At 42.1% G+C, this 19,035-nt stretch overlaps 1 protein-coding gene across 8 annotated transcripts in view; it reads right to left on the reverse strand.

Moving 5' to 3' along the window:
• The window catches only part of prdm16 (PR domain containing 16), a 487,488-nt gene that overhangs the window by 37,989 nt on the left and 430,464 nt on the right, over positions 1 to 19,035 (reverse strand). For all 8 annotated transcript variants that reach the window (XM_060852365.1, XM_060852364.1, XM_060852363.1 and 5 more), the window contains one exon: positions 358 to 527. In XM_060852365.1, coding sequence (XP_060708348.1) covers positions 358 to 527 — 170 coding nt within the window. The remainder of the gene's footprint in view (positions 1 to 357; positions 528 to 19,035) is intronic.

Here is a 19,035-nt window from a genome sequence, read left to right on the forward strand (position 1 = left end):
GAGCTCAGGAAAAATGTCCTTACTCTGCAAGTGGTTATAATGTGGAATGCATTACCAGGTTGAGCAGTTAAAAGGAGTAGCATTGATGCATTTAAGGGGAAGCTAGATAAAAACATGATGGTGAACACAAAGAAAATTATTCCAATAAAGTGTGTTAAAGTTCATTGTGATGAGGCACATGCAGTGTGTAAATACTGGCATGGAGCTATTGGGTACATTTTATGTAATTCTATGTAATAATTTAAGTAAGTTGCCAGGAATGAGTACCATGCAGTGAACATAAATACTAAGGAGTTTGCCTATTTACTGTTGAAGGGTTAACCACAGTATGTAACTGTGGTTACAGCTTCCTCTAACCTGCATGTGTAACGCTCCTTTCCTTTGCGAAGGATGGCATCAGACAGTGTGGATGGTGGTGATCGGAAGTTGAATGAGTGATGAGGAGGGGGTTGTAGAGTGCCCATGGTGTCCAGTTTCAGTGTGCCAAAACTCTCTAGCTTTTCTGTCATGGTTTCCATAGCAGCCATCTGCAAAAAAAAACACAACCTAAATTCTAGGCCTCATGTTTTGAGTGAGAGCAAGAGAAAGCAAGAGAAACTAAACAGTTAAGTGTCTGTTCCTGTCAGATACAATAGCACAAGGAAGCTTTAAATTAGGTCATAGGAATTGGAGTAAACTGCACAGGCCATTTCACGTCTTCCCTCGTTCAGTGAAATCGTGGTTGACCTGTGTTTCAAATGGTGGCTTTAGGGTGGCATGCTGGCTCAGTGGTTAGCACTGTGCCTTGCAGAGCCAGGGACCCAGGTTTGATTCTAGCCTTGGGCGACTGTCTGTGTCGATTTTGCACGTTCTCCCCGTGTTTGCGTGGGTGTGCTCCGGTTTCCTCCCACAGTCCAAAGATGTGCAGGTCAGGTGAACTGGCCATGCTATATTGCCAATAGTGTTAGGTGCATTAATCAGGGGTAAATATAGGGTAGGAGAATGAGTCAGGGTGGGTTACTCTTCGGAGGGCCAGTGTGGACTTGTTGGGCCAAAGGACCTGTTTCCATACTGTAGGGAATCTAATCTAATCTAAACCTGTTTGCCCACTTTTTATCCACGTGTCCTTACCCAAAAACACAGAATCACTGAATTGGTACAGTGCAGATGGAGGCCCTTTGGCCCATTGTGCTAGCGCCAGCTCTGTTATGTAGTGCCAATCTCCTACCTTTACCCTATATACTTGCACACCATTACTATACAAAAAGCCATCCGATGCGCAATGCAACCCCCACCTCAATTCTGTATTCACAGGCTTTGATAGAGAGTATTCCGAATTTCTATTGCTCAGTGTGAAGTCATCACTGAAAGGCACCATCTGGTAGCTCTTTGCCCTCTAGTGGAAGTCACTGGAACTGTATAGGTGAGCCAGTTGGAAACAAAACATCCTTCACGACTGCAAACATCACCTCATTATTTGAAATTTGTAGATTCAATGTCATGGGTAGTGAGGGATATTATATATTGAGACAAGAAGGATTTGGTTTCTGTCTCTCTCTCTCTCTCTCTCTCTCTCTCTCTCTCCATATATACATCCAAGATCTCTTTTGTATCAAATGCAACAAGACCTTTGGTAAGATGCTGTATTTTCATTGTACTTTCACTACACAACATGGCAATTGATGTAAGCCATTTACCTCGTCTCTGCTATGTTTTCAAATATGGTAATTTTTTAACCTTAATATCCTCTCCTTTTTTTCCATAATATTAGCACCCTTAGGTTCAGAGGCTTGAATTTATATTGACTATCTCAAAGGTTGGGGTTGCAAAAAAAATACCTTTTGAAGTGCGGTCATTGTACTAGTAAAGTGGGAAACACAATTGCCAAATTGGGTTCAGCAAATTCACACAAACAGCATTGTGATAATGACCAGAAAATCCAGTTATTTTGTGATGATGTTTGAGGGCTAAATTTTTCCCATGACAGCTGGGATAACCTCCTTGCTCTATTTTAACAGGTTTATTTGAAATCACAAGGTCTCGGAGGGCTGCTCCTTCATCAGTGACTTCACCTAATGAAGGGACAGTGCTCCAAAAGCTTGTGATTTCAAGTAAACCTGTTGGACGTCTGACTTGTGACTTTCGACTTTGTCCACCCCAGTCCAACAGCAGCACCACCTCATCATGGCTCTATTTTAAGTTAGTGCAATGGAATCCTTTCCATTTACCCATTCAGACATATGAAACCTCAATTTAGCATCTCATTTACAAGACACACCTTTGAAAATGTCATGCTCCCTCTGCACTGTAGAGTCATAGAGCCATAGAGATGTCCAGCATAGAAACAGACCCTTCAGTCCAACCCGTCCATGCCGACCAGATATCCCAACCCAATCTAGTCCCACCTGCCAGCACCCGGCCCATATCCCTCTAAACCCTTCCTATTCATATACCCATCCAAATGCCTCTTAAATGTTGCAATTGTACCAGCCTCCACCACTTCCTCTGGTATCTCATTCCATACACGCACCACTCTCTGGGTGAAAAGGTTGCCCCTAGGTCTCTTTTATATCTTTCCCCTCTCACCCTAAATCTATGCCCTCTAGTTCTGGACTTCCCGATCCCAGGGAAAAGACTTTGCCTATTTATCCTATCCATGCCCATCATGATTTTGTAAACTTCTATAATGCCACCCTTCAGCCTCCGACACTCCAGGGAAAACAGCCCCAGCCTCTTCAGCCTCTCTTATAGATCAAATCCTCCAACCCTGGCAACATCCTTGTAAATCTTTTCTGAACCATTTCAAGTTTCACAACATCCTTCCAATAGGAAGGAGACCAGAATTGCGTGCAATATTCCAACGGTGGCCTTACTAATATCCTATACAGCCGCACATGACCTCCCAACTCCTGTACTCAATACTCTGACCAATAAAGGAAAGCATACCAAATGCCTTCTTCACTATCCTATCTACCTGTGACTCTACTTTCAAGGAGCTATGAACCTGCACTCCAAAGTCTCTTTGTTCAGCAACACTCCCTAGGACCTTACCATTAAGTGTATAAGCTAAGATTTGCTTTCCCAAAATGAAGCACCTCACAGTTATCTGAATTAAGCTTCATCTGCCACTTCTCAGCACATTGGCCCATCTGGTCCAGATCCTGTTGTAATCTGAGGTAACCCTCTTCGCTGTTCACTACACCTCCAATTTTGGTGTCATCTGCAAACTTACTAACTGTACCTCTTATGCTCGCATCCAAATCATTTATATAAATGACAAAAGTAGAGGGCCCAGGACCGATCCTTGTGGCACTCCACTGGTCACAGGCCTCCAGTCTGAAAAACAACCCTCCACCACCACCCTCCGTCTTCTACCTTTGAGCCAGTTCTGCATCCAAATGGCTAGTTCTCCCTGTATTCTGTGAGATCTAACCTTGCTAATCAGTCACCCATGGGGGACCTTGTCGAACGCCTTACTGAAGTCCTTGAATTCTGTGCTCAAGCTTTGCCACTTGTGGAAAATGTTATTTTAATCAAGTTATTTACAGTGGAGGTCAGGAAAAGTATGAGGTACATTTAAGAAAGTGATAAAAGAGCTCAAAGTGGTCTTTGAGCAAGGAGGAATGGTTGATTAAATTAGGCCTTACATTACTGAAGTGAAACTAAAAGAATACACACAGCTGAAATTATGCAAGAGTAGGCCAGTGCCCTATGTACAGTTGGAAGCAAAAATTAAAGAGTTGGATAGATTAGAAAGATCATGGGATAGGCACACTGTGGTAGTTCATAAAACAAATAGGTTCATTCACATATATAGAAGATAATAGGGTAAGCAAGAATGAGACTTGCTGACTAGGTAAAAGTGAGGATTGCAGATGCTGGAAACCAGAGTTTAGATCAGAGTGGTGCTGGAAAAGCACACCAGGTCAGGCAGCATCCGAGGAGCAGGAAAATCAACGTTTCGGGCAAAAACCTTTCATGAAGGGCTTTTTCAGCACTACTCTGATACTTGCAGACTGCCGACCAGTGGAGACTTGTTTTCTAACTTAGAAAGTACTAAGTTAGATAAAGGGAGTGTGCTGATTTTAGATAATATTTTAATTAGCAGGAAGCAGAGAAGGAGACTATTATAAGATTGAACAAAGTTCTAGGCATCAGAGTTAAAAAGCACAAATGTTGCACCCTGGCATCAAGTGTAACACATCAAGTCATCAAATAGATGATGAAAATATCCACCCAACTTAGGGAAAGATTGAGGAAATTTTGAAAGGAAGGAGACCTGAAAGCAAAAAAAAACATAGAACATTAAAAAAGAATAAGGCTGTGTATTTTTCTTTCTTGAGATTATAAATTAAGTCGAAGTTGGATCATTAAACAGCTGAAGTATAGGTAGAGCTTTGTAGCTTGAAAATCCATGCAATACAATGTTGCTTTTTGAAGTGGGGAGGAGGAGAATTTGAGATTCAACAATATTGAGAGTACTGTGAATTATAGAAATTCTGGCAGATTGTTGGAGTTTCAAAATGTTAAAAGCTTAAATACCAGAGCAGCAGAGAGAAACTTCCAGAGCTTGCCAACTGAAAGCATTCATCTCCCCTTCTCTCTCTCTCTCTCTGTCTGTCTGTGCATGTGTTTGTGTGTGTGTGTGTGTGTGTGTGTGGGGGGGGGGGGGGTGCAGAAAACCAATAAAAGCTCAAAATAGGGAATTCTAATAAGAAAAGGCCTTGGAACAAAAATTCAGACAAAAACAGCCTTTTTTTCACCGAAATACAGCATGTCGTCAGTGCAACAAATAATAAAAAAAGAACTCAAAGAGACAATGTAATCCACTCTTCAAATCTGGACTTGTGATCTTTGGAATTTTGTTTACCCTGTCTATATTCTTGTCCCACCCATTGTACTGGTGTCAAAATGTTTATCTTTTAGTCTGTCTTATTTATGAATAAGTGTGTATGTATTTGGGGTTTTTTAAAAGGCTGTTATTTACATTGTGTATTAATATATTAGAGATTCTATTTCTCTGCTATTTGTTAAAGCATTGTACAGTAAATAGTTATCTTTCTGTTAATGATAAAACCTAGTGTGAATTGATTTTGTACTGAATAGTAGTGAGGAAAATTGGTGGTTTAGTTGGTATTTTATACATTTTGGGGCAGCTTGCGGAAAAGTGGGACATAATTATCAGCACAGTCTTCAGAGTTAAATTGTAACATTAGGGATATTGTGTATTATTTTAAACTCATTCCAGACTTAACGAGTGCAGTCTGATATCAAACATCAACTGCATTGACCAAAGATAGAATAGATTGGATTGGTCTTTAGCATGTCAGAGAACATTTGAAGGAAAAGAACAAAGTGTTGACTTGTGTTGCAGCTTTAACCCGAGGCAAACAAAAGCAGTTTTAGCATGTGATGCTTCATCATGGGGGCTGGGTGTCATCTTATCTCACATAATGGAAGATGGTGTGAAGAAGGTTGTAGTATTAGCATCATGGACTCTAAGAAAGCCAGAGTGAGTTACTGACAAGTTGAGGAGGAGGTACCAGTGCTCCTTGCAGTGTTACTAAGTTTCAGACACACTTGCGCAGTAGAGCTCATCAAGCTCTGATGGTCATATTTGTCTGAGGAAAAAGAATACGATTTCCAGCAGCAGAGCTTCAGAAAGGAGTGTATATTTAATGGCCCATCTGTTTGATATTATATATAGTAAATAGAACTAATGCAATTAAAATGAAGACTGATTTGTTCTAGCCACTAAGTTACTTGGGGGTTGTTCCCATAAGCAAATGACACACGGACTCTGTTAAAGAAACTCACTATGAAATGGTGGTCAATATTCTGCCAAGGTTTAGAGAGAGGTTGTTGTAGAGATTTGTCAAGAGCACACAGGGATGATCCATATGAAAGCAATGGCAAGGAGCTGTTTTTGGTACTCACAGATAGATAGATAGAGATATTGAAGATTTGGAGAAAGAAATGTCAAATTTCTTTTGGAAGTTTCTTTTAGTTTGACCCAAACTAAGTTCTTTCTGTTCCATAGGAGAATGTGAGGGCTGCAGATGCTGGAGATCAGAGCTGAAAATGTGTTGCTGGAAAAGCGCAGCAGGTCAGGCAGCATCCAAGGAGCAAGAGAATCAATGTTTTGGGCATAAGCCCTTCTTCAGGAAATCAGGCTCATGCCCGAAACGTCGATTCTCCTCCTCCTTGGATGCGGCCTGACCTGCTGCGCTTTTCCAGCTACACATTTTCAGCTCTGATCTCCAGCATCTGCAGCCCTCACATTCTCCTGGAAGATTTTAACCTACTGCGAATCCTCTTGCAAGGATGCCTTCCTTGAAGAAGCTCTCTTCCTCCTTTCCTGAAGAAGGGCTCATGCCCGAAACTTCGATTCTCCTGCTCCCTGGATGCTGCCTGACCTGCTGCGCTTTTCCAGCAACACATTTTCAGCTCTTTCTGTTCCATAGTCAAATACAAGAAAACCTCCTCCTTTTGGTTGGCAGCTATAGCCTGTGGATAAATATTATGTTTATGCCCAGAAGTAGCAGCACTTGAGAAGTTGGTTTGCAATATGTAGGTTAAGTTAAAATTCAAACAACACCGGGTTATAGTCCAACAGGTTTATTTGGAAGTACAAGCTTTCAGAGTGCTGTTCCTTCATCAGGTAGCTACTCTGAAAGCTAGTGCTTCCAAATAAACCTGTTGGACTATAACCTGGTATTGTGTGATTTTTAACTTTGTCCACCCCAGTCCCACACCTGCACAGCTACAATATATGGGTTGTCAGAGGTGATGGAGTTAGAGAATGGTCCACAGTTTACATCCAATGCTCCAATGCAGGGTCACAGCCAGATTTGATGTTGTTTTTGCCTGGTGCTCACCCAGCAAAAAACAAATGAATGTCCATTGTTTTTCACTTCTCAGGACATCCCAAAGTACTTCACCGTCAATAGATTATTTAATATTACAGTTGTAATGTAGGGACACTTGGCAGTGGCCCCTGAATAGCAGTGAGATGCGTGAACAGCTAATCTTTGCTAATGGCATTGAGCGACAGATATTGTTGACCAAGTCAACTGCCCGGACATCCTTTGAATGGTGCAGTAGGTCCCTCATGTTCAACCAAACACAATTCATGTTGCACACCTCAAACAAAAGCCATCCCCTGTAAAATTATAGCAGTGCCTCGGCAATGCAATCTTGATTATATGCTCAAGTCTTGCATCGCATCTTAAATCCACAGATATTCTACACAGAGACAAGATAAATCACTGGACAGGGGACAGGAGTGGGTCACTTTGCTGAATTTTCCCCTCCCCATCACAGGGAAACTGAGGGAAAATGCCATGTTCTGAGCCACGACATATGATGCAAACTAACTCAATTTGAATTTTGGACAAAAAATGAGAGGCAATTGCATGTTTGAACCAGTTTCAATGGCAAAAGCTAATGGAATCAAGAAACACTTAAAAGCCACATGCATTCCCCTTTCAGGAGCCCTGTTTCTCTTAGATTACACACTTTACTTGTTTATAATCTCAGGCGGGCTCAGACGTATCTATCATCAAATGCAAGGCTACAAAGAGTAGTCATTTCTTGACTTTCTTCCAAAATAAAGCAAGTGGAAATTAAGATAACAGTCTACAACCTGAATTGGAGAGACGCACTTTATTGTAAAGTCTTGTTTTCAAAATAAATAGGATCAGCACTAAGATAAGGATGTTAAAAACGAATGGAGAGGAACAGAATGGATTCTCAAGTGCACCCGCCCTTTAAGCTTGACTTGTCAAAGCTCCAACTGAGTCACCAAGGCACAAGGGAGATGTTCAGGCTCTTGGAGAACAGCCATAAGGATTAGCTCCGGTCTTCGCTATATAGAAACATTGGAAAATTTAGGCTCTTCAGATTTCAAATGAGATGTTGCTCAGAATTGTAAATGCTATGGCAAACGTATACTGTATTGACAAAATCACCTTAAATTAAACAGCGCGGGTAGAAAATGCTGTGAGTTAGACCATAAGACGTAGAAGTAGTAATTAGGTCATTCAGCCCATTGAGTGTGCTCTGCCATTCAATCATGGCTGATACATTTCTCAACCTCATTCTCCCGCTTTCTCCCCATAACCCTTGATCTCCTTTACATTCAAGAACCTATCTATCTCCATCTTAAATATATTCAATGACCTGGCTTTCACAGCCATCTGTCGTAATGAATTCCATAGATTTACCACACTCTGGCTGAAGAAGTTTCTCTTTATCTCTTTTCTAAAAGCTCTTCCCTTGAAACCTAAGGCTGTGCCCTTGGTTCCTCGTCTCTCCTAACAATGGAAACATCTTCCCAACATCTATTCTGTCCAGGCCATTCAGTATTCTGTAAGTTTCAATTAGATCCACCCCCTCATCCTTCTCAACTCTACTGAGTATAGACCCAGAGCCCTCAAAAATTCCTCCTATGTTAAACTTTTCATTGCTGGGACCATTTTTGTGAATCGTCTCCGAACACGCTCCAGGGCCAGTAAATCCTTCCTGAGATATGGGGCCCAAAACTGCACTCTAAATATGGTCTGACCAGAGCCTTTTAGAGCCTTAGAAGTACATCCCTGCTTTTATATTCAACTTATCTCAAAATAAATGCCAGCATTGCATTTGCCTTCCTAAATACTGACTCAACCTGCAAGTTTACCTTGAGACTGGACTAGAACTCCTGAGTCAATTTGCACTTCAGACTTCCGAATTTTATCCCCATTTAGAAAATAATCCATACCTCTATTCTTTCTACCTCACACTTTCCCCCATTGTACTCGTTCTGCCACTTCTTTGATCGCTCTCCTAACCTGTCCAAATCCTTCTGCAGCCTCCCCACCTCCTCAATGCTACCTGTCCCCTACGTATCTTTGTATAGTCTACAAACTTAGCCAGAATGCCCTCAGTTCCTTCATCTAGATCGTTAATGTATAAAGTGAAAAGTTGTGGTCCCAACACTGAGACGTGCGGAACACCACTTGTCACAGACTGCCACTCTCTGTTCTTGCCAGACAGTTAAGCTGCTATGCATGCTAGCACCTTGCGTCCACCACCATGGGCCCTTATCTGACTCAATAGCCTCCTGTGTGGCACCTTGTCAAAGGCCTTCTTGAAATCCACATTAAACCATAAAAATCAAACTTTGAGTTGATACTCAAATTCTTCTTCATACAGTGAGCAATCTGTATGTGGAATAAACATACATGTACAACACTGAAGACAAAACCATTGGATTCATTGATGAATTAACTGAATGCTATGAAGAAAGGACATTTCAGTTAGTCTGTATAAATGGACAGTGATGTACCAATCCCTTATCAAATGATTTTAGAACTTGTATTTAACTTAGGGTTTGGAAACAGAACTGATTCCCAATGGATTCAATAAGGAAATGGTATTCCAAATAAGAATTAGAAGAAGATGTAAGGGTGTTGATCAAAAGTACCACTGACAGTGTGAGTTTTCAAAGCTAAGGAAAATTGTTGCTAAGATAGAGCAATAATCAGGGGTGACTTTAATCTTCACATTGATTAGACGAATCAAAGTTAGCCTGAATCTTGACTTCATGGGGTGTAGAAAGTTAAAAATCACACAACACCAAGTTATAGTCCAACAGGTTTACTTGAAAGCACAAGCTTCTTCATCAGGTGACTGTGGAACATGACCACACGACACAGAATTTCCCCAACCACCTGATGAAGAAGCAGTGCCTCGAAAGCTAGTGCTTCCAAATAAACCTGTTGGACTATAAGCTGGTGTTGAGTGATTTTTAACTTTGTCCACCCCAGTCCAACACCAGCTCCTCCACATCATGAGGTGTAGTGAGGATTGTTACTTAGAACAATACCTTGTGGAACCAACTAGACATGAGCACATTTTAGATTCAGTAATGAGACAGGTATAATTTTAGACCACTGTGGTAAAGGATCCTCTAGGCAGGAGTGATTGTAACGTGGTAGAATTGTGCATGAAGTTTGAGGGTTAGAAACATAGATTTTGTTGGGATATCTGGTCGGCATGGATGAGGTGGACAGAAGGGTCTGTTTCCGTGCTGTACATCTCTATGACTCTAAATAAAAAAACATGGGGCCTAGAACTTACATAAGAGCAATTAAAAAAAGCTAAAGTAGACTGGATAAATAGTTTAAAAGATAAGATCATCTCATAAGGTGCTGATAGAGGCCATTCAGCCCATTAAGTCTGCATAATCCTCCAAAGAACATCCTACCCTTTGCCTATAACCCCACATTTACCATAGTTAATGCACCTGAACACTGTGTGTCAATTTAGTACGGGCCATCTAACTGACCTGCATATCTTTGCACTGTGGGACAAAACTGGAACAGCCACAGGAAACCCACACAGACACAGGGAGAATGTGCAAACTCCACACAGATGGTCAGCTGAGGGTGGAATCACATGCAGGTCCCTGGTACTGTGAAGCAACAGTGCTAACCACTGAGCCACCTTGGTAAATGCTGGGATCACAACTATTTACAATCTATGTTAACAATTGGATGCAGGGACTGCCTGTATTGTAGCAAAATTTGCTGATAATACAAAGATATGTAGGAAAATTAGCTGTGAGGAAGATGGAAAAAATCTGCAAAGATGGGTTAAGTAAGTAGAGGTTGGATCCTTCTATTCAAGGCTGAATTAGACAGATTTATGATTGAAAGGAAACAAAATGCTAAGGGTTATACAGGAGAGTGGAGTTAAGGTCACAACCAAATCAGCCACAATTTTCTTGAGTGATAGAGCAGACTAGTATGGCTCCTGTTCAGTCTGTGCTGCTGCTGTTGGTGGTTGTGAGGGCTTCAGAAGAAAGGAATTTGATAGGAAAAACTCTGTGTTACTGGCTTTTATCACTATCCTATTCCAACTCTCCAAAATATTTTTAAATTCTTTGAAATGACACCATCTATTATGTCTCAACCTTTGAGCCTATATTGAACTTTTGACTGAGTTGGTAAAGTTCAGGTAATTTTCTGCAGATGCTTCATAAGGGAACAGAAACTGCACAGAGTTTCTGTCTGTGTGTTCTGGTTGAAAGGACAGATTCAGTACGTCTATCTGTGAAGACAAACAGAGAGTTCCCATTATCCTTGCTAACCTTCCTTTCTGAACCAACCCCAAAAAAGGTGCGCAGCTAACACCTGTTTGGTTAACATTCTGTCACAGAGACTTGGATTTTAGGACACGGACCCTATCGTTCTCTTATAGATGGTCGTGGTCATGAACTGTATTTACCAGCATTTGTATTTCTCTTTCTGGTTTTGAACCATTATAGTTCACTTACAAAGGCAATAAGGTGCAACCTAATCCTCGAACATTATAATCTCCAAATTATATGTTGAGATATTATAGATTGTGCATTGTGTAACAGCTCCATCTATTCTTCAGTGAGTTCTACAACAGAGGTTTGTCTGTTTTTGTTCTTGATGTTTAAGGTCCACTGCTACTTTCGTTTGGAAGAAAAGCCAGAAGTTATCTTAGTATCTTGGCCAGCGTTCACCCTTGAACTAATATCATTAACACCACATTAATAGAAAATTCATTTCACTGTGATTTGAGGGGATTTGGTGTTCATAAAATAGCTGCTATGGTAATCTGTGTAACAGTTTAATAAGTTATATTGGAAGCAGTTTGGAAAGAAGTGATACAAATGATATTTTTCTCTTTTATCTAAGTTGATCTACAGAATACAACTTGCAGTCTCCTTGCATTTCTTTGATTCCAAGCGTTGACAGTTGTCAGAACATTCAAGAAGGTCAACACCCTTGAGGTCAAAGCAGCCCATTTGTTTGGAACCCCACCCACCACCCTACCAATCCATTCCCTCAATCATTGATGCACTGTGACCTCACTACGTTTTATCTACAGTATGTTCTGCAGCAACTCACCAAGACTTCTTTGGCAGCACTTTACAAAGCCCTAACTTCCATCACTGAGAATGACATGGAAACATACATATGGTAACCCTAACATCTTGAAATCTTGCTTCAAGTCATGCAGCACATTCAACCTATATCGCTGATCTTAGCAGTCTCCCCACATACTCAGTAATCTCTTGGAAGAGGCCGTATATGATGAGAGAAAACTGGGGCCAAATCAGAGGAAAATAAACTGGATGTTTCTTTGCTGGCCCCCCGTGAAGTATAGTTAGACTTACAAAGAATCATGCAACTCAACCAGTTTACTCAGCATGTGTTTGGTCAAATGAAAAAGCAAGGATTTTAAGACAGAGGAGCAGAAATTAGGCCATTCAGCCCATGGAGTCTGCTGTGCCATTCAATCATGGCTGATATGTCTTACAACCCTATTTTCCCATTTTCTCCTCATATCCTTTGATCCCCTTGATATTCAAAAACCTATCTATCTCAGTCTCAAATATACTCAATGACCTGGCCTAAACAGCCTTCTGTGGCAATGAATTCCATAGATTCACACTCTCTGGTTGAAGACGTTTCTCCTTACCTCCATTCTAAAAGGTCTTCCCTTTACTCTCAGGGTGTGCCCTCGGGTCCTCTTCTCTCCAACCAATGGAAACATCTTCCAAACATCTGCTCTGTCTCGGCCATTCAATATTCTGTGTGTTTCAATTTGATTGCTCCCTCATCCTCATAAACTCCATCGTTAAACATTCCTCATATGTTAAGCTTTTTGTTCCTGCAACCATTCTCGTGAACCTCACTTGAACACACTCCAGGATCAAACTCCCTCTGGATTTAGTTTCTTTCAGCTGGATATTTGCTATGAACACTATATAATTGGCTTCAGCATCTATGTAGAGGCAAGCCATTTGTGTGGGTTCCTGGTCAGGATTGACGTCCTATTGGAGCTACAGGTGCTTAGGCATCCGCTGGTGGGAGAATACAGCTGGGTTGTGACTTACCTGGACAGTAGCTGACAACTTGCCTGAATTGACTGTGATTAATAAATGGGGAGAAAAAAAACCAGATCAAGCCAGGGAAAGTAATTGTCAAATTGTATCCCAGTAAAGAAATAAAAATGTATCCAAAATAAAGATGTGGAACCATACCCCAGCTAAGGATGATGAAACACACCTCAGGTAGAGATGTAGAAAAGGGCCCAAGACAAACATTCAAGAGAACAGGAAGGGAAAGGAAAAGAGAAAATTAGCAGGAAAGAGAAAGAATATGTTCGGAAATAAGATTTAAATTGAAGATAGTATGATTTCTTTCAACAGTTGCATTCAGCAATTTCGTCGTCCCTAGTAAAACTTGATTGTATCACAATCAGTGATAAAATTGGAAGGGAAATGGTGGTAGTGGAGGTTCACGCAAGGAGAAACAAACTCCAAGTCGCTGGGAAATTAAACATTGCCCCCTTTTGAAAACCGAATTGTTTGAGTGCGGGTCAGACTCTTAAGTGTGCTGCCTTTTGAATTCAATAGCTTCCTTAGAATTCACAATAGCTAAAAGGCTAAACACTTCCCTTATAGATCCGTGCATGACATCACCTCCAAACAGCAGGAAAGCTGTAGGAAGCCATATATCAGCTACTATATTTTCTACAGTACAAATATGAGTAACCTCCCTTAGACCTTTTGCATGCTGCACAGCAATTAAACAGGCTCTGGGGAATAACAGTGCTACAAAACTGTTTAAAAGTTTTTATTCGATCAACACGAAGTAGCGTTTGTGAAAACATAAACTCTTCTTTGATATTTCCTTTGTTTTATTATTTTTTCCAGAAAACTATTTGAAACACACAAAAATGGCTCAATATACTTTGCCACTCACAAAAACAAATGCAGTAATCCTAGTGTTCATCTTCAGAAGAGGGCATAATCAGAAACAAAGTACTGAGAATAACTTGCTCTTTACTGAATTTTAAACTGAAAGTTGTGAATAAATCAAATATGGAATGAACAACAAAGGGAAAATCAATCTTTTATAAAATAGAATTCCATTAATAATTCTTAGATTTGGTCATTGCTTTTTGCAGAGTAGGCTGTTCTCAGTTTGTGTGTCACCTGAAAAGGTTCGATAATTTGCGTTCATAACTCTCTTGATCTCTTGGATTATGGAAAGGAACTAAACTATAGTTTCATAAAATGTTGTCAACAGAAAAGAGGCCATTTAGTCCATTCTGTCTTCTAGCTCTCCACTAAAACAATGCACAAAATTAATCCTCATAGCTCTCTCTCCATAGGCTTGCTTTTGTCTGTTTCAGATATTTTTCAACTTTCCCATAAAAGATGCAATGGGCTCTAATTCAATAGATATTTATGCCTAAAGACTTGATGGTCCAACAATTATTTGCTGAAATGAGGTTTCTTTTAACTTTCCACACCCCAGTCCAAAAGATGTGCGGGTCAGGTGAATTGGCCATGCTAAATTGCCCGTAGTGTTAGGTAAGGGGTATATGTAGGGGTATGGGTGGGTTGCGCTTCGGCGGGTCGGTGTGGACTTGTTGGGCCGAAGGGCCTGTTTCCACACTGTAAGTAATCTAATTCTTATGCTTTTAGTGCCACCTTTAATTCTTATTCCTGATCCAGGGACGTTTCTCCACACATCAGCTCCCAACCTCAAGAACATGCACATGTCGGGTGAGGAACAGGATGAAGATTGAACTCGACCCTGATAATCCTGCACTCTGTCATGGTCAAAAGGTTTACAATGCTGCAAAAGCTGAGCAGGTCTGGCAGTATCTGTGAAGAGAAATCAAGGTTAACATTTCAGGTCCGGTAACCCTTCCTCAAGACTGATCCCTTCTGATGAAGGGTCACTGGACTGAAGCATTAACTTTGATTTCTCTTCACAGATGCTGCCAGACCTGCTCAGCTTTTCCAGCAACGTCTTTATTTCTGATGTATAGCATCCACAGTTCTTTCAGATTTTGTCTCGAATGCTGTTGGCTTGTGTGAAGCATAGCATTACTGATAGCAGGTGGCATCCAGTCCCAGTAATCAGGAGGAGAGGGTGGGGGAGGAAGAGGGGGGAGAAATCATTTCTTTTGTTGGTTAGTCTATTGCGTGCTTTTATCACCACACCAGTACATCATTATCTGTAAACCTGCACCTTCTCACTTACAGCTACTGCCCTATGTACAAAAAAGTATCAATGCAACATTTATCCATCAGTCTTGTTAATCAAGGATGAGATCCTAAGCTCTAAAACTCAGAGAGTGGTGACAGTGATTGCTGCATCTATTTTGCAGCTGAGAGTCAGTGTCACTCAGGTAAAAAATGGGTTAGCAAATGGACCAGTTGGTTTGGTAGCCCCACTTTTCTGGCTCCTTTCAGGAATCATGAAGCGCAAGTACCTGACACTCTTGGCAAGTGCTTGTGAAATTCACAAGGCACGGACACCCATAAGTCACAACCAGCCACGATATTTTTAAGCATAGACACAATCCTTTAGTCAACTAATTGCAGAAAATTGCATAACTGTGTCAGCTTTTTGGGTTCTGGATTCGAGGTGCTGGAAAAGCACAGCAGTTTAGGCAGCATCCGAGGAAGAGAATCCCAAAACGTCGATTTTCCTGCTCCTCGGATGCTGCCTGAACTGCTGTGCTTTTCCAGCACCTCTAATCCAGAATCTGGTTTCCAGCATCTGCAGTCATTGTTTTGACCTCTGCTTTTTGGGGCTGTGTTGGGTGGTCTGTGCTTCTAGGTTCTATACTACAAAAATGACTATACTTCATCAAAATACTTAATTGACTGTAAAGGGCTTTAAGGTGTCTGGTAATCATAAAAAAAAAATCCCATGTAAGTACAAGTCTGTCTTTCTATGTACAAACACAAAGAATTATCATTAGACTGGGGAACTTGTATGAACAGAACGATTGAAAATTTAGCTGATTCCAACTTTGTACAGGAAAAAGAAAGCTAAGAGTGCACACTCATCAGTAAAGCTGACACCTGAGTAAATACCAGAGCAGTCTTTCCACTTATCAGTGTTTGCTTGATCAGCATCCCAGCCACAAGCTTAAACATCCAAAAACCTCCAGTGAGGCTGCAGTGTGTATTTTCTCACAGGATGCACTACACCAAGAATTCTTTGGCAGCAGATCCTATGAACTGGCACCTTCCAAAGTACAAGGGTGACAAGATGCATGGAGTCCTTGTTTACATTCTGTGCCTTCAGAGTCACTGAGAAAAAACCCTGAATTCCACCCCCCCTCCCAACCCCTGCCTTACTGCAGCGTGGGAGGAGCTTTATCAAGACAGTCCAAAACAGTCCTGTTCCCTTCTCAAGCGTTAGTTTAAAGTCAACTGTGGCTTCCTTGGTCGAACCCTTGCCTAAGAGTCAGCCTCCCCCTGCAGGATTTGAGCACCATCATCTATGCTGACACTCCAGTGCAGTACTGAGAAGCTGTGTTTCAGATGAGATATGAACTGAGGTCTCCCCTTCCCTCTCACTAGATACAAAAGATCCTATTGTTTTCCTTTGAAGAAGAACAGAGCAATTGTTCCTGATCATCACAGCCAAAAAAACTATAACGGCAAGTCTGTGTTTGTTTTTATGGTCTTTCTGTTATTTAGTAAATGCCATTCTTGTCATAAATGCCCTTGCTCCCAGAGTGAATAAAATAACAAGCTGTCCATTTTGAGAATATTGGCCAATCTTTGTGCAAAGAGGACAGTGGTCTCAGTCCTTGCCATGGCTTTCACCAGCTTCACACCAACAATTGTCAGTTTGTGAACCCACCTTCCCTCGACAGTTTAGAATCTTAAATCTCTTACTGAAGTCTCCTGTCTCCTTGAAAGATTTCTCATCACTTAGTTTTCTTTGTGTCACAGAGCTTCCTCGTGACTCTTCACTCCATCCTCTCCCTTGCGTTAATGTGTCTTCACGACCAAGATAAAGATGGCAGGGACAGCGGCTCACGCTGATTTCCTCCCCTCTCTGTTTCAGGACTGGTATAAATGATCGGAGAGCCCCATTGCGGAGGTCAGCGAACTCAACACCAACTGGGAATCGAAGCTGACATATTGCTAGTTTGAGTTATGATTGTGGAAAGTTCACCTTCAAGATGGCCTTTTAGTCTACAACGTGAACAATTCTGTGCAGACTGTGCCCAAGTCAGGCTTCTCTATGTCCATTCTTACACATGGTCTCAGAACGAAGACTTATTGGGGCTACACAAGAAATTGCCGTAAGATGTTAGAGGCTATGGGCTGAGTCTTATTTTCTTTTGAAACTCGTCAAGTTTCATGGAGGGGTTCTCCCAGCGAGGTTTCTTGTCACATCTCACCTCATTAATTAACAGCTTCACCCTCACCATCCCTGCCCTCCTCCACCACAGCAGCCACACTGCTGAGAGATCCTGAAATGGGCTGGCATCCTTCGCACCGATGCCATCTTTGAGTGAATGCTATGCACCTGAACCAACACTGTCATTCCGGAGCTGCCTGACACGGTTACTGAGATTTACCCCGGACATGCCAGACAAGGGAAAATTGGCACTTCACTTTGTGGGCAGGAAGTGGGAGGTGCTACTGGATGGGGTGGGACATCATCTTCCTCCAGGACGGGCAGTGGAGGGCACATCACCAGATCAGCCTGGTCCAAGGTCGCTACCCCGGGTTAAAGCAGTCTGAGGTGTCTGAAACAAACCTCTGGACTTTAGGAAAGGAAGGATAACACCCTTCTCCATTTTGCCAGTGAAAGTGCCACCATCTTCCCTCTGATACCTCATACTCACTCGATCTCTGCCATTGGACCCATTTCCCACCAAGGCTCATGCTTTACCCCTCTCACTGTTGACTGCAACATCTTTGTTCTCTCGCTGTCACACGTCCTGACCCCTGACACCACTGGCCCCACATGCCCTCTGTGCTGCCAACTCACTTGCTCAGGGACACCTCTCTACCTGCACCAGCTGTGCCAGTCACTTTCATCTCCCTTAATATCCACCCCTCTCTCATCCCAGGAGGAAAACAGCCCACAATAGGCTGGAAAAAGTCAAAAGAGATGTTTGTCTCCCCATCCCTATGAGGAGAGGTCCCTGATTCTGATCAGCCTGAGTGGCTAACAACATGCGTTCTAGCCTTTGGACTGGTACAGCAGGCTGCCCTCAACTTAGTTTGTCAGGATCCTTTGATGGAAGGCTATCTTCCTTCGGACTGCTGACAGCCCTGGCAAACTTCCTGGCTTTGTGTCTGCTCTACTCAGCAAGGGCATACAGCAGTGCTGTCAGGCTGGTTTCTCAGGTTGAGAGGCAATGTGTAAAAAGGCAAAGTAATGCAAGGCAAGCTGGGGATGCTATAGCATTCAGATAGGCTTAGAGCGAGTGAGTGCAAAGTCAGCAAGCGAAGAGCCTGGAGACACAGCCTGGTCCAGTTTATGAGCTGAGCACGTGTCACTGAGCACACACAGTCTCTATGCTGCAGCATTACAATGTGAATTATCAGAGCAGCCCTGAGAGGCAGCAGTGAACTGCAGAAGGGTCCTGTAAGCAGATAGGAGATGTGCCATAAGAGTTCTAGAAAATGGCACAAGTCAATGGACATGGGATGCAAGTGGCTGGTGGCCCATTGAGTGTGCCCTGAGATGTTGGTTACAGTTGAGAGTGTGGGGCTGGAAAAAAGCACAACAGGTCAAGCAGCATCTGAGGAACAGGGCAATTGACGTTTCAGGCAAAAGCCCTTCATCAGGAAGCGCTTTTGCCTGAAACGTCGATTTCCCTGTTCCTTGGATGCTGCCTGACCTGCTGGGCTTTTCCAGCAACACACTCTTGACTCTAATCTCTAGCATCTGCAGTCCTCACTTTCGCTATGTTGGTTACAGTGTCCAGCATGGAGATTCTTGGCAGCAAGTGGCGAGCTGACCCACTATGACTTTGACATTGAGAATCATTGCCATCCAATTTGCTTGTGCCGGGTGGTATTGAAAGAAAGCTGCAAGTTAGTGAGTTGGGATTGCTGTTAATAAATTCACTGACTAGAAATAATCCCTCTTAATAGACGCCTTGTGAGAATCTCAGTTACAGTTTGTCACCAAGCAATTTGAGGAATGAGTGGGACTGGTGACCAATGTCTGGATCTTAAAGGAGGAGATAGGC

The sequence above is a fragment of the Hemiscyllium ocellatum genome, chromosome 37 (assembly GCF_020745735.1).
Source record: "Hemiscyllium ocellatum isolate sHemOce1 chromosome 37, sHemOce1.pat.X.cur, whole genome shotgun sequence".
Taxonomy (NCBI): Eukaryota; Metazoa; Chordata; class Chondrichthyes; order Orectolobiformes; family Hemiscylliidae; genus Hemiscyllium; species Hemiscyllium ocellatum.